Raw genomic sequence first — 12,317 nt, 5'->3', positions numbered from 1 at the left:
CTGTTCTGAATCTATTCCATTTAGCACGGTGGTAGTGCCACACAACACGATGGACGGTGTCCTCAGTGTGAAGATGGGACTTCGTCTCCACAAGCACAGTGCACTCCTACCAATACTGTCATGGACAGATGCATCTGCAACAGGTAGATTAGTGAGGATGAGGTCGAGTAAATATTTAGCAAGTATGTTTTGTAATGGCCTATTAAGACAGCTTTGAAAGGTGTCCTGTCGGTCACTGAGAGATGGTGCTATAAACTTCAGGCTGGGAGCACGTTGACTGTTCCTAGTGTCCCAGCTTCTCTGTGATCAGAAGATGACAGATGAGACAGTTGTAAGTGGCTGGCTTTCTAAGTACATTTTTGTTTCTAACTTTGAAAGTGTTGAGGGTATTTTAATTGTTTTTACAAGACTATAATTTTAAAACGGTCCTAGATGATAAAGTCATTGCAGCTGCTTATCCTAAATCATTTCTTGAAAGACTGATTTCCTGAAGCATGTACGTGCTGACTTAACACAGCCGTACTAATGGTGTAATATACGATGTGTGTGAAAGGAACAGTGATAGTCGTTAGTTTTAGAAGATTGAACTTTCGTTGCTAGGAGCTGGGTTTGAATCAGTCCTACTATAGAGGGTGATGACCTTCTGCTCCTGATGTCTGATAGATGTAATCATTTAATATCTTGTTTCCACCCATTTCTCAGTGCACAGAAGCTAGAGTGTGTGAGGAAATGGAACTGGCACACAAGTTTTAGGATAATAAAAGTATTACCTAGATTCAAAGACTACCCTGCATTAAAAGCAATAAAGGTCTCTATCCAAATGTTAGCAGTATTTTCTGACGTGATAATCTCTATAAAGATCATCATGTGAGGTAACAAATAAGAAACAAAGTCCCCAACTCAAATCAGGGGAGAGAAAACTAAGATTTCTTTGTCTTATTCCAACTTCATGCATCTGATTGTCCCTCTTGCAAGCACTTAGGAGGAAAAAAAAGACATTTAAAATTAATTTGCTAGTTATTTATTTTAAAACCAATGTAGTTTTATAGTAAGTGCTTCTAATTGGCAGCCATTGTCTCCTCAATCCAGGAGTGGAACTTGGTTACCCGAGCATAGACTGCAGGGATTTGGAGGGAGCATCGGCCACTCCCCCAGGAAACGATGCCCACCAGATACCAGGCTCCTCCATCATGACAGACCAGAGGTCCGCCTGAGTCACCCTGTAGGGAGAGAATAAGCCGATTCAGTGTGATTGTTACGAATTTGAAAATATATTTTAATGCAGTGCATACTTTCTGTATGATATTTTGCTTATATTTTCCATACCATGCAGGAGGTCGCACCAGCACCACCAGCGCAAATCATAACGTCCGTGATACTGCTGCCCCAATAGTTCTTGCACTCAGCGGTGGTAAGGAGAGGAATGGCCGCCTGCTGCAGTTGGCACGGAGTATTGTGCGCTGAGGGATCACAGAAGAGCTCTTAAGATATGGTTTGGTTTGCTGGAACTATTGAGATAATTCTAACTTTTCAAATGTTTGTAAAATTATTAAGCAATGAGCGGTTTGGCAATCAAGCCTGACCGGACAAAACTATTCGATAGGGTAGATAAAGAGAAACTATTTCCTCTACTGGGGGATATCCAGAACAAGGGGGAATAATCTTAAAATTAGAGCCTGGCCATTCAGGAGTGAAATCAGGAAGCACAAAAGGTAGTGGAAATCTGGAACTCTTTTCCCCCAAAAGGCTGTGGATGCTGGATCAATTGAAGTTTTCAAGACTGAGATTGATATATTTTTGTTAGGTAAGGGTATCAAGGGATAGAATCATAGAAAGTTACAGCACTGAAGGAGGTAATTCGGCCCATCGTGTCCGTGCCAGCCGAAAAAGAGCCATCCAGCTTAATCTCACTTTCCAGCACTTAGTCCGTAGCCCTGTAGGTTACGGTAATTCGACTGCTCATCCAAGTACTTTTTAAATGAGTTGAGGGTTTCTGTCTCTACCACCCTTTCAGGCAGTGAGTTCCAGACACCCACCACCCTCTGGGTGAAAAAAATTCTCCTCAGCTCCCCTCTAATCCTTCTACCAATTACTTTAAATTTATGCCCCCTGGTCACTGACCCCTCTGCTAAGGGAAATAGGTCCTCCCTGTCCACTTTATCTAGTCCCGTTATAATTTTATACACCTCAATTAAATCTCCTCTCAGCCTCCTTTGTTCCAAAGAAGACCACCCCAGCCTATCCAATCTTTTCTCATAGCTAAAATTCTCCAGCCCTGGCAACATCCTCGTAAATCTCCTCTGTACCCTCTCTAGTACCATCAAGGGATATGGAGCAAAGTCGGGTAAATGGGGTTGAGGTACAGATCAGCCATGATCTAATTAAATGGTGGAACAGGCTCGAGGGGCTGAATGGCCTACTCCTGTTCCTATTTAATATGCTTGGTAAAAATGTAGAAGTTCCGCAGCATCTCTTACTGATTCTGAATAGTGTCTGCCTAACATAGATGCTTGGGATTTACCTAGTTTTCTCTAAAGAAGAATATAAATTAATTAAGATAAACTCAAGAGAAATGGTTCCAATAAAGAAGAAGGAGAAAACTTGAAAAAAAGACAAGAAACAGAGAAAATTGGACATCTGAAAAGATTGTGACTAATGGGATCAAGGGACTTGTAATAGACTTGTGAGCTTTCAAATCACTTGGCCTATGATTTTGGACTCTGGTGTGATTAGGACCTTGAAGTCAATAAATATGGATTTGGTTTACAGTTTTCAATATCCTGAAAAATACATAATTTAGGGGAATTGTGTAATTGATCATTCCTGACTCCCAGAATTTCAGTTTCAGCTACTGAAACGTCTTAGACAGAGAATAATTACCAAATTCAAACCCAGGTGACTCTTTATGATTCATTGTGTTTCCAGGAGTTTAGTTATATATTCAGAAGAAATTGAAAGGTATACTTGCAAGTACTCTGAAGGAAGGATTTGTAAAGACTAAGATGAGAGGAAGCTTGTTTCTGGCTCCTTAAGATAAAAATGTGCTAGACAGTCAGATTGAAAAAAAGGTCCTGAATTGTCACTTAAGACTGGAGCGAATTAGTTAACGTCATCTAATTCTGGATCTTTCAGATCAAAAGGACGGAGTCAATGATGGAGGAGAATCCAAAGGAGAAGAAGTCTGCCTCAGTTCAAGGAGACATTATTGAGATTGTTCTGCGGCATCTATTGGAGGAAGAATTTACCACTGGTTAGGACCTGAAATGCTGACTGATTGACAAAATACCAATTGGGGGTCTTGAATATCCACCTTGTAAAGGAAACCATGACCTTCTTGGAAGAAACAGATTGTGTTCACATTTATAATGTCCAAACTAAAATTAATGAGCTGGTTATGAAGCCCCTTCCAACACATTAGGAAAAAAAAATCTTTGATTACCATGACATAATCCAATCAATATTCCTATCAACATTATAAACAGACTTTACTTATTAAATGCCTCCTTCCAAATGTTCGCAATTTATTTTTAAATAGTCTAAATATTTCTTTCACAAAATATAGAGAAATACTTGCATTAATATAACGTCTCACCAAACCTCTTCGGAATGTCCCAAAGTGTTTCACATACAATGAACTACTTTTGAAGTATGGTCACTGTTACATAGATGGAAATGGCAGCCATTTTGTGCACAGCAAAAAAAAAAATCAGTTTCTGCTACTCCATGCTTTTCTACTGTGTGGACTGACCTCCCACGTGATACTCTATCAAAAGCCTTGCTGACGTTTAAATGAACAGGGCTGGATTTTCCTCTGCTATACCACCTGAAATTGGGCAGTATAACAGGGGAAGATGAAGGAATATCGGGCGAGGAGGGTCACACAAGGGTCGGTTGGCCGAGATCCTAGTAGCGGGAAGGGGAAGAACATTTCCCACGGTGCATGGTGGGGTCCAAACATAAGAAAAATGGCAGTGCTAAATACATACAGTAAATATTTATCATGCCCTGCCTGTGAGCCCTAGTTCTATCTGTAATTTCCAGCAGCCTCTATTCTCAAATATTATAAAAAAGCTAATTAAATAACAATGCAAATTATCTGTCTCCCCTTCCAGTGTTGAACATATCACAACAGCACAATGCTCTCCTTGCCATTTCTGCCATTCCTAAGTTCCAGATCATCCATAATGTCCTTACGCACATTAACACCTCATCACCCTTGCCCTTGCCAAGCTCCACTGGGTTACTATGTCCCAGACAATTGACTTTAAGACTCTTATCCTCTGTTTCAAATCCCTCAATGTCCTCGTCACTCCCCACTTCCATGATCTCCTCCAGTCTTGTGTTCCTGCTTGCACTCTTCGACTACCAACACTGGCATGTGACTCATTCTCCACTCCCTCTGCTCCTTCAGCCATCTTGCCACTGCCCTCTAGATCTCCCCCTGCGCCTTCTCCGCCGTGTCACCTCCCTTCCTTTCTTCCAAAGCTTCCATAAGATCCTCCTCTTCGATCGAGCTTTTATCCCTTCCTGACCATTTTTTTTCATTTGCTTTGCTCCCCACTCAGAGCCCATTCACTATCCATCACCTTGTAAAAGTGCCTTGATTCAACTCCTGTATGTAATGAGCGCTACAGAAATGTAAGTTATTGTTGTATTAAGTGATGTGGAGAAAGGAGCTTTTTACAAATTTGATTAATCTTAGTTGAATCCACCTGCAGTATTCTAACATAGACAACATTGCATATTTCGAAAGTATATATGAAGGTCCCATACCAGTTGACTGGGTTAGTCCCCATCCTGAAGTGACACACAACATGCCCCCTGGGAAATTGGCAGCGACATTTGCCAGGCAAACGGGGGACACGCGGGCACTGAGTCTAGCAGAGGACTTGAGCTTCACTAGAGTCACATCATTATTGATGGCATACGAATCCCAGCCGGGATGGGTAATGGTCTGCAACAGAGAAGGCAACGATTATATCTAACTCAATGGGGATGACAAAGCTTCCATCCTGTTGTACAGAAGGAACGATACTTTCTCTCAAACTCGGTAGATCGTAAGAAAAGCAGTGAACTCAACGAATTTCCTCGGAGCTGCTCCCATTCGTCTGCCTCAACTTTGCCGGATATCATGCGCAATCACTGTCATAATGTAGGAAACACAGCAGCCAAATTGTGCGCAAGGTCCCAAAAATAGCAATGAGCCAATGACCAGATCATCTGTTTTTTAATGATGCTGGTTGAGTGATAAACATTGGCCAGGACACCAGGGAGAACTCCCCTGCTCTTCTTCCAATAGTGTTATGGGATCTTTTACATCCACCTCAGTGGGCAGACAAGGCCTCGGTTTAAAGTCTGATCTGAAAGACAGTACCTCTAACAGTGCAGCACTCCCTCAGTACTGCACTGAAATGTCAGCCTAGATTATGTACTCAAATCTCTGCAGTGAGAGCTTGAACCGAAGACCTTGTAACTCAGAGGCTACCACTGAGCCACAGTTAACACAGAGTTCTGCAGAGTCTGAGGAGTTGATTCACTTGTATTGTAACTATGATTTATTTATGCAAAATTCACAGTAAACAGACGGGACATCAGAGGATCTCTACCTACCTTCTGAATCTCCATAATCTGGGCGTTTTCATTTGTTGAACATTTATCATACGCTCCAAGGATCACACGATGTCTTGTGCTGTCGGTAAATAATGCATCACTCAGAGTAAGGGTTTATGTCTATGAGTGTTGCTTTTATGGATTCTGAAGATTCTTACTGGAATGGGAACTTTACCTCACGCCACAGTGGGCAGCAGTCACAACCCAGTTTTCATTGATCAAGGAGCCGCCGCAGAAATGCCAGCCCGTGGTGTCCTATTACACAGAGCAGACAAACATTCAGCATAGAAAAAGGGAAAAGCACTTTCCTTTGGTCGTCACCATGCAAAGATCCATCATCACCATTCGGAATTTCTGACTCATTGAAGCATCTCGATACATGTGGTAGTAGCAGTCAGTTTGGAAAACTGTCCCCACCACTTACACCGTCCCTGCTTATCCCGGACAGCCGCCTACATCGGGCAAACAGTGCTGACCCTTTTACATTACCATAGGCGTCAATTACAAAAGGCACAGTTTAAACAATATCCATATCAATATCAAGCACGCCGACTATTTTGGGCAGTTCAAGCAACTGTTCGCACCTCGTTAAAGTGAGGTTACCTGTCATTGAGTCCTTTCAGGCAGCCCCGCCGCCTGCAGCGGTCTCTCGAACTCTTGCTATTGCTACTGACAAACTTTTACCTGCTGTGGTGGTGAAACTGACCAGCCCACCGCGTTCTTCAGCCCCGTTCAGCTCTCCCTAGCTGTCATCAAACTTAATTATTGTACAGTGGCTGGGAGTGGGAGAGAAGGTAAATCATTTGAGAAATACACAATCAGAACAGTTTATACCCGGAATCCTTTCAATTGATCTACATTCATACCATTGTAATAAAAAACTGAGTTCAATGTATCCTTTACACGAAAACGCACCCGTGCTGCAATGGCATGTGTCAGAAGATTGCGCGGTCCCGCACTGCGTTGCAAATCGCGTTGACACCAAGCGGTGGGGACTGTTAAAGTTGAGAGAAATTTGAATCTAGTGCAGATATCCCATATTTTTTGGGATCGTCTCAAAGGTGTGATCATTTGTGTTTTTTTTTTAAAAAGCTTTTTACTTGAAATAATTTGCCTGTAAAACCATCCGCAATTTATCCTTTGCAGAAATTGCATTGGAATCAAGTTAAGTCGATAATACGCTGCTTTATAATAACAGAACTGTTATATCATGTGATGCACAAAGGAAAGGCTGTGTTTTATGGTCCTTTAAGACCATACAGTCCAATTGTTGCAAGTAAGCATAGTCTGAGTTTAGTCAGGGTTTAATTGCTGTTTAGTGAGGCAGGTCTATAGGTATGATGCTTATAAATTTCCTGTTCCAGGTGAAAAAAAAAGCATGAAATGGCTGTGTTTCTTTTTTTTCTTTTTGAAAGGACACAGATTAATCTGATGGAAGTCCTCCAAACTTTTATACAAATATATTAATAAGTTAAATAGGATTACATAGAATTTACACCACAGAAACAGGCCATTCAACGCAAGTGGTCTATGCCGGTGTTTCTGCTCCTCACAAGCCTCCTCCCAACTTCATCCAACCTTATCAGCATAACCTTCTATTCCTTTCTCCCTCATGTACTTATCTAGCTTCCCCTTAAATGCAACCATGCTATTTATTCACCTCAACTACTCCATGTGGTAGCAAGTTCCAATTCTAACCACTCTCTGGGTAAAGAAGTTTCTCCTGAATTCCTTATTGGATTTATTAGTGACTATCTTATATGACCCATAGTTTTGGATTCCCCCACAAGTGGAATCATTTTCTCTACGTCTACCTTATCAAATTCCTCCATAATTTTAAAGACCTCTGTTAGGTCGCCCCTCAGCTTCTCTTTTCTAGAGAAAAGAGCCCCAGCCTGTTCAGTCTTTCCTGATAGTTATAACCTTTCATTTCTGGTATCATCCTTGTGAATCTTTTTTGCACCTTCTCCAGTGCCTCTATATCCTTTTTACAATATGGAGACCAGAATGGTTCACAGTACTTCAACTGTGGTCTAACCAAGGTTCTATACACATTTAACATAAATTCTCTGCTTTTCAATTCTATTCCTCTAGAAATGAATCCCAATGTTTTGTTTGCATTTTTTATGGCCTTGTTAATCTGCGTTGCTACTTTTAATGATTTGTGATCTTGAAATCTTGATATTTCTGCAAAACAAAGTAAAATATTATTGTAACTCTCAGGACTTTATATCGGTGCAGGTTGATCCATGTGGGTGTTGCACCATTTTAATTTCAGTAGCTCTGAAATAATGGCCGAGGATACTTGTCTGAAATTCCTCCCTCTACTATTTTGGTAGGGCTGTTAACCCATTTCAAACATGTGGGTTGATGCCTCCACTAAATTAGATGCGGGTGGATTTCAGACAAACTGTTGTCCACTAGTTTCCCAAGCGTGATTCTGAGCCAGCATCTGGATATCTTCTTTGAGATCAAGTGACGTTTCAAAATTTGTATTCCCAATTGCTGATGTTCCATTTGGTTGTAAATCTAGCATCAGTTTTCATTGGTCTGTGATATTTAGAAGAGAGATTCTCTTCCTACAGAAGAACATTCCTCCCCCCCCATAGATCCTAGACTGTTTACAAGCACCTAAAATCCCAGAGCTTTGAATAGTCAGAATCCTTTCTCCTGCCCTCTCCCCTCCTCAGTGTATTCACTGTGAGAGCTCTTGGTTTCCTTAGAATCTTTTGACCTTAATTTCTTCAAATAATCTGTTGAAAGATTACCATAGTGATTTTTTTTTAAACGTAAAGGTTTTAGTACTGAAGACGGAAACATTTTGCACCCAGCAACAAACATTTCCAGGCTAGGTATCAAGAGGACTAGATGTTGACTGAAATTCTCCCTATTCCACTTCAGGAATATGCCTTGACCTCTAACCTCAGAAAAGTGTCCTCCACTGCACTAGTGTCACATTTATACGTGTCCTCCACGTGGCCTCTCTAATCGCTAGTTAATTCCAAATTATAGTTTTGCGAATTTGGCTCATTTGACTTTTAAGGCAGGCTTAGTTAGATATGAATCCAGGCCAGGATCATGGGATGAAAGTTCTCCATCTCCGTCAGCTGTAAGACTGCTCCTTAAAATGAGTTTGGGGAGCCACAGCTTAGATACATAGCACAAAGTTGCCCACAATTCTGTACAAATTGCCACTGTACAAATTGCAATATCAACGTACCTGCAGGGAGACCTGCCATGGCCAGGATCCTGGGACAGCGTTTTCACCATTTACAATCCGTGCATAGCCTGTGATAACAGGGGTGATGACCGGGACCCCACAGCCTATATTTAAAGTAGTCAATGTGCGAACAGGAATTAGTTTAAGCAACGCACCTCTAAGTAAAACAAAAGCTAAAATAGTCCCTCTGAAATGTAACTTACTCTGTCCATAAGCTGTGCCAAAGAGGGCGAGGCAGGAGACGAGCCAAAAGAAAGCCATGGCTGTTGCTTTGTGTTTGAGAGTTGTGGTGTATGGCCTTAAATAGCCTAAATGTGATGCTGGGTATCTAATAGATAAAAGTCAGAGATTTATAGCCATGTGCACCTGACAGCATTTCTTTCCAAAGTAAATTGATGATATGGAAAGTACACCCCATGTTGAAACAGTGAATATAAATAGCTGACTCTTGATAAATTTAGTTTGTGAGTCTGGAAATGTTGTACACGGATGAAGATTTCTACCAACTGAGGATCTCGCCAATCTTTGTAATGTACCCGTTTAATGACTCGATCCATTTGAAATACAATAAACTTAGCAGAAATGCATATTTTACCCCCTCACCAAAAAAATAGTAGCCGATGCTGATGATTCTGAAGTTGTTTGGATCCACCCCCTAATAATGGGCTTAGTTGATAGATTTTGACAACAATTTCTGCTCAAATAAATATAGTGTGGATTCAGTGTTAGACTGGCAGAACATTGTCCAATCTGTTTGACAGAGTAGCCCGTGCTGTGGGAACCTTTACATTCACCGAAGAATGAATTTGATCACTTTGTGGGGACAACATTAAGTTGTGATGTCAACAGTTTCCCACTTTGTATCACATTGGTGGGGAGAATGTTAAACTTCCTACACTTGTGATATAAGGCACTTTGTATGAACCAGGGAGATAAAAAAAATGGGAATGATGAAAATCTGATATTGAGACTTAAAATACTGGAAATGCACAGCAGGTTTGTCAATCTGAAAAGGGGAGATAGTATAATGATTTGGATAGAGTAAAATGTAAGAAGGGGCACCATCAGTTTTGCCACTTGCTCAGTGGCCCTGTCTGCCCTCTTGGGTGGATGTTAAAGATCCCTCGGAGTATTCGAACAAGAGCAGAGGAGTTCTGGCCAACATATATCCCGCAACCAACACCACTAAAAACAGGTTATCTGGTCATTTATCTCATTGCTGTTTGTGGGACCTTGCTGTGCGCAAATTGGCTGCTGCGTTTCCTACATTACAACAGTGATTACATTTCAAAAGTATTTAATTGGCTGTGAAGCACTTTGAGACATTCCGAAATCTTGAAAAGATGCAATATAAATGCAAGTTCTCTCTTTCTTTATGTAACCCAGTGAGTTTAAAAAATGACCTACATTATACTCCTGGAATATTGCTCTGATGGACAGTAATTGCAAATCTGCTTTGATACTGACAAGTTACTTTATGTAGAAATCTTCTGTTAGAATCAACTTCTTCTCCTAAACTGAGGCTCATAGCATGGAGCTTGATGTCATTAGCAGAGGTATTTTGCCCAAAGCACTTTTACAGGTTTTCGTGCTCGACCTTGTGTATTAATTAAAATAACCGAAGGCGCATATCTAGCAAAGCAGCCAAAATGAAGGCTGTGTGAGGGTTACATGTGTTCCCTTCAGCAGAAGGTTAGGCAGTTCCACTTTCCCTACAGGTAACTGGAAAGTCCTTGAGATACTGTGAGTTTATGTGTGGATGGGCGATTGAGAGATAGAAGATTGAGAATTGTGATTAGAGACGAGTCTGTGTACAATTAAACTATTGGATAGTGTAGAATGCACTGAGCTAAGAGTCTCTTTATATAGGGTAATTTGTGTAATTTTAATTAAAACTAAGGTAACCATAGGGTAATAGGGGCCTGTTATTTCTGTGAAATTGCAGAATTTTATTATCACCTTAATTTTATAAATGCCAATTATATATTTTGCTGTACATAGTACAGTAAATTTTGAACAAAGAGCGTGCAAAAAAAATTGTCCATTTCAATACTTTACTAATAATGACATTTTCTCTGAAACTTGTTGCTGTTTTGTGAATCTTTACAGCTCGTAGCATTGCATTTGTCTACCATTGGGAAGCACCATTGCTCCTTCATGCAATACATTCTACTTTTGAAATCACCCCCCCAGTCAAGATCTGGGCGTTTCGGAGGTTAAAATCGGGGCTGTGTGGCACTTGCCTTGTTTGTGCCATATCCCTGCTCCGTGCTATTTTAACAGGCGTGTTTTGGGCAGTGTCGGAGGCCCCCGCTCCAGGCAGGCAAGAGCCTCGTAAATATGCAAATGCCGGGGTCCTATGATGTAAGTAGGACCTTAATGCAATTTTAATGCGCAGTCGCACGTTTGGCGTCCAGTGTTGGGCTCACCAGATGGTAATATTTAATCTTTAAAAATATTTCCTTGTGGCTGGGAGGACCAGGAGTGCCTCTGGGTCTCACAAGGAAATCTTGAACCTCCCCTGACCACTCACCTGACTGGCATGGGCCACACCCGTGGGTTTCTGGTGGTAGGCTCTCACCATCCGACATCCCACTCCCGCCCACTAGCTAGGGATTGATTGCTGCTGGGATTTGGCGGGACACTCACCGGCCAAGTGGAGATGAGGCCCGGGAATTAAAATGATCTGGGCCTCACTCCAGAGGGGTCATGTGAAGCTTGAAGCTCACCTTGCCGACCCCATGCTGAACTCATGCCCCGATTTAAAATCAGGGCTATCATTTCAGCCAATTCGCTACCTGTGGCTGTGTTGCAAAATTTACCAGAGATGTGTGAATCACCAATTTGTGAACAAACAGATCTGAATTGGGTCACAGTTGGGGAATCAGCAATTAACCCACACCCCAGCTCAGTCTCACTCCACTTTAACTCTCCTATTTCATGACTTGTAAAACAGGCAGCTGAGAATCTCTACAGGGAGCACTGGTCATAGTCGGAGTCTCACCATATTAAGTAAAGAACTTGTATTCATATAGTGTCTATCACGTCCTCAGGACGCCCCAACCTGCTTTGCAGCCAATGAATTAATTTTGAATTAGATCAGTGAGCAGTTCTTTCCGTATATATTGGTAACGTAGACGCTGCAGATTCTTCCTCAACGCCCCAATTTTGTCCTCCCAGTTTTCCTGAGCCTGGCCCTGGCTACTTTCTGCAGGCATCTGTGGGGACTGATGGGAGGGCACACACACATGGTACTGTCCTGAGAGACAGCAGCATCATGGTCAAGTAGGAAATTCAGAGGCAGAATGATGAGGCCGACTGATTCTGGCTGAAGGGACCCAGTGGCATAGAAGAAGATGGTTGGTGTTATTTTCACTGGCAATGGCCTCCGGTAGATATGAGCTCCGGGTCTCAGAGAAATTTGTAACAGCCTCACAATGGAAGGGATTCTTAAGCATTGCTGATTGGTGAAGTTGAGATATGAGGG

General features: G+C 41.7%; 1 protein-coding gene across 1 annotated transcript; it reads right to left on the bottom strand.

Annotated features, from left to right (window-relative positions):
- Positions 1-1,024: 1,024 nt before the first annotated feature.
- Positions 1,025-9,091, bottom strand: LOC137333597 (chymotrypsinogen 2-like). Its single transcript, XM_067997819.1, has 7 exons — positions 9,034-9,091; positions 8,831-8,934; positions 5,786-5,865; positions 5,611-5,689; positions 4,774-4,954; positions 1,327-1,460; positions 1,025-1,220 (listed from the first exon to the last, which is right to left on the bottom strand). Exons 1-7 carry the CDS (start codon positions 9,089-9,091, stop codon positions 1,059-1,061), a joined length of 798 nt encoding a protein of 265 aa, XP_067853920.1. The 3' UTR covers positions 1,025-1,058.
- Between the last annotated feature and the right edge of the window lie 3,226 nt (positions 9,092-12,317).

This window comes from Heptranchias perlo, chromosome 16 (assembly GCF_035084215.1).
Source record: "Heptranchias perlo isolate sHepPer1 chromosome 16, sHepPer1.hap1, whole genome shotgun sequence".
Taxonomy (NCBI): domain Eukaryota; kingdom Metazoa; phylum Chordata; class Chondrichthyes; order Hexanchiformes; family Hexanchidae; genus Heptranchias; species Heptranchias perlo.
This window is presented reverse-complemented; position numbering and strand designations above follow the sequence as displayed.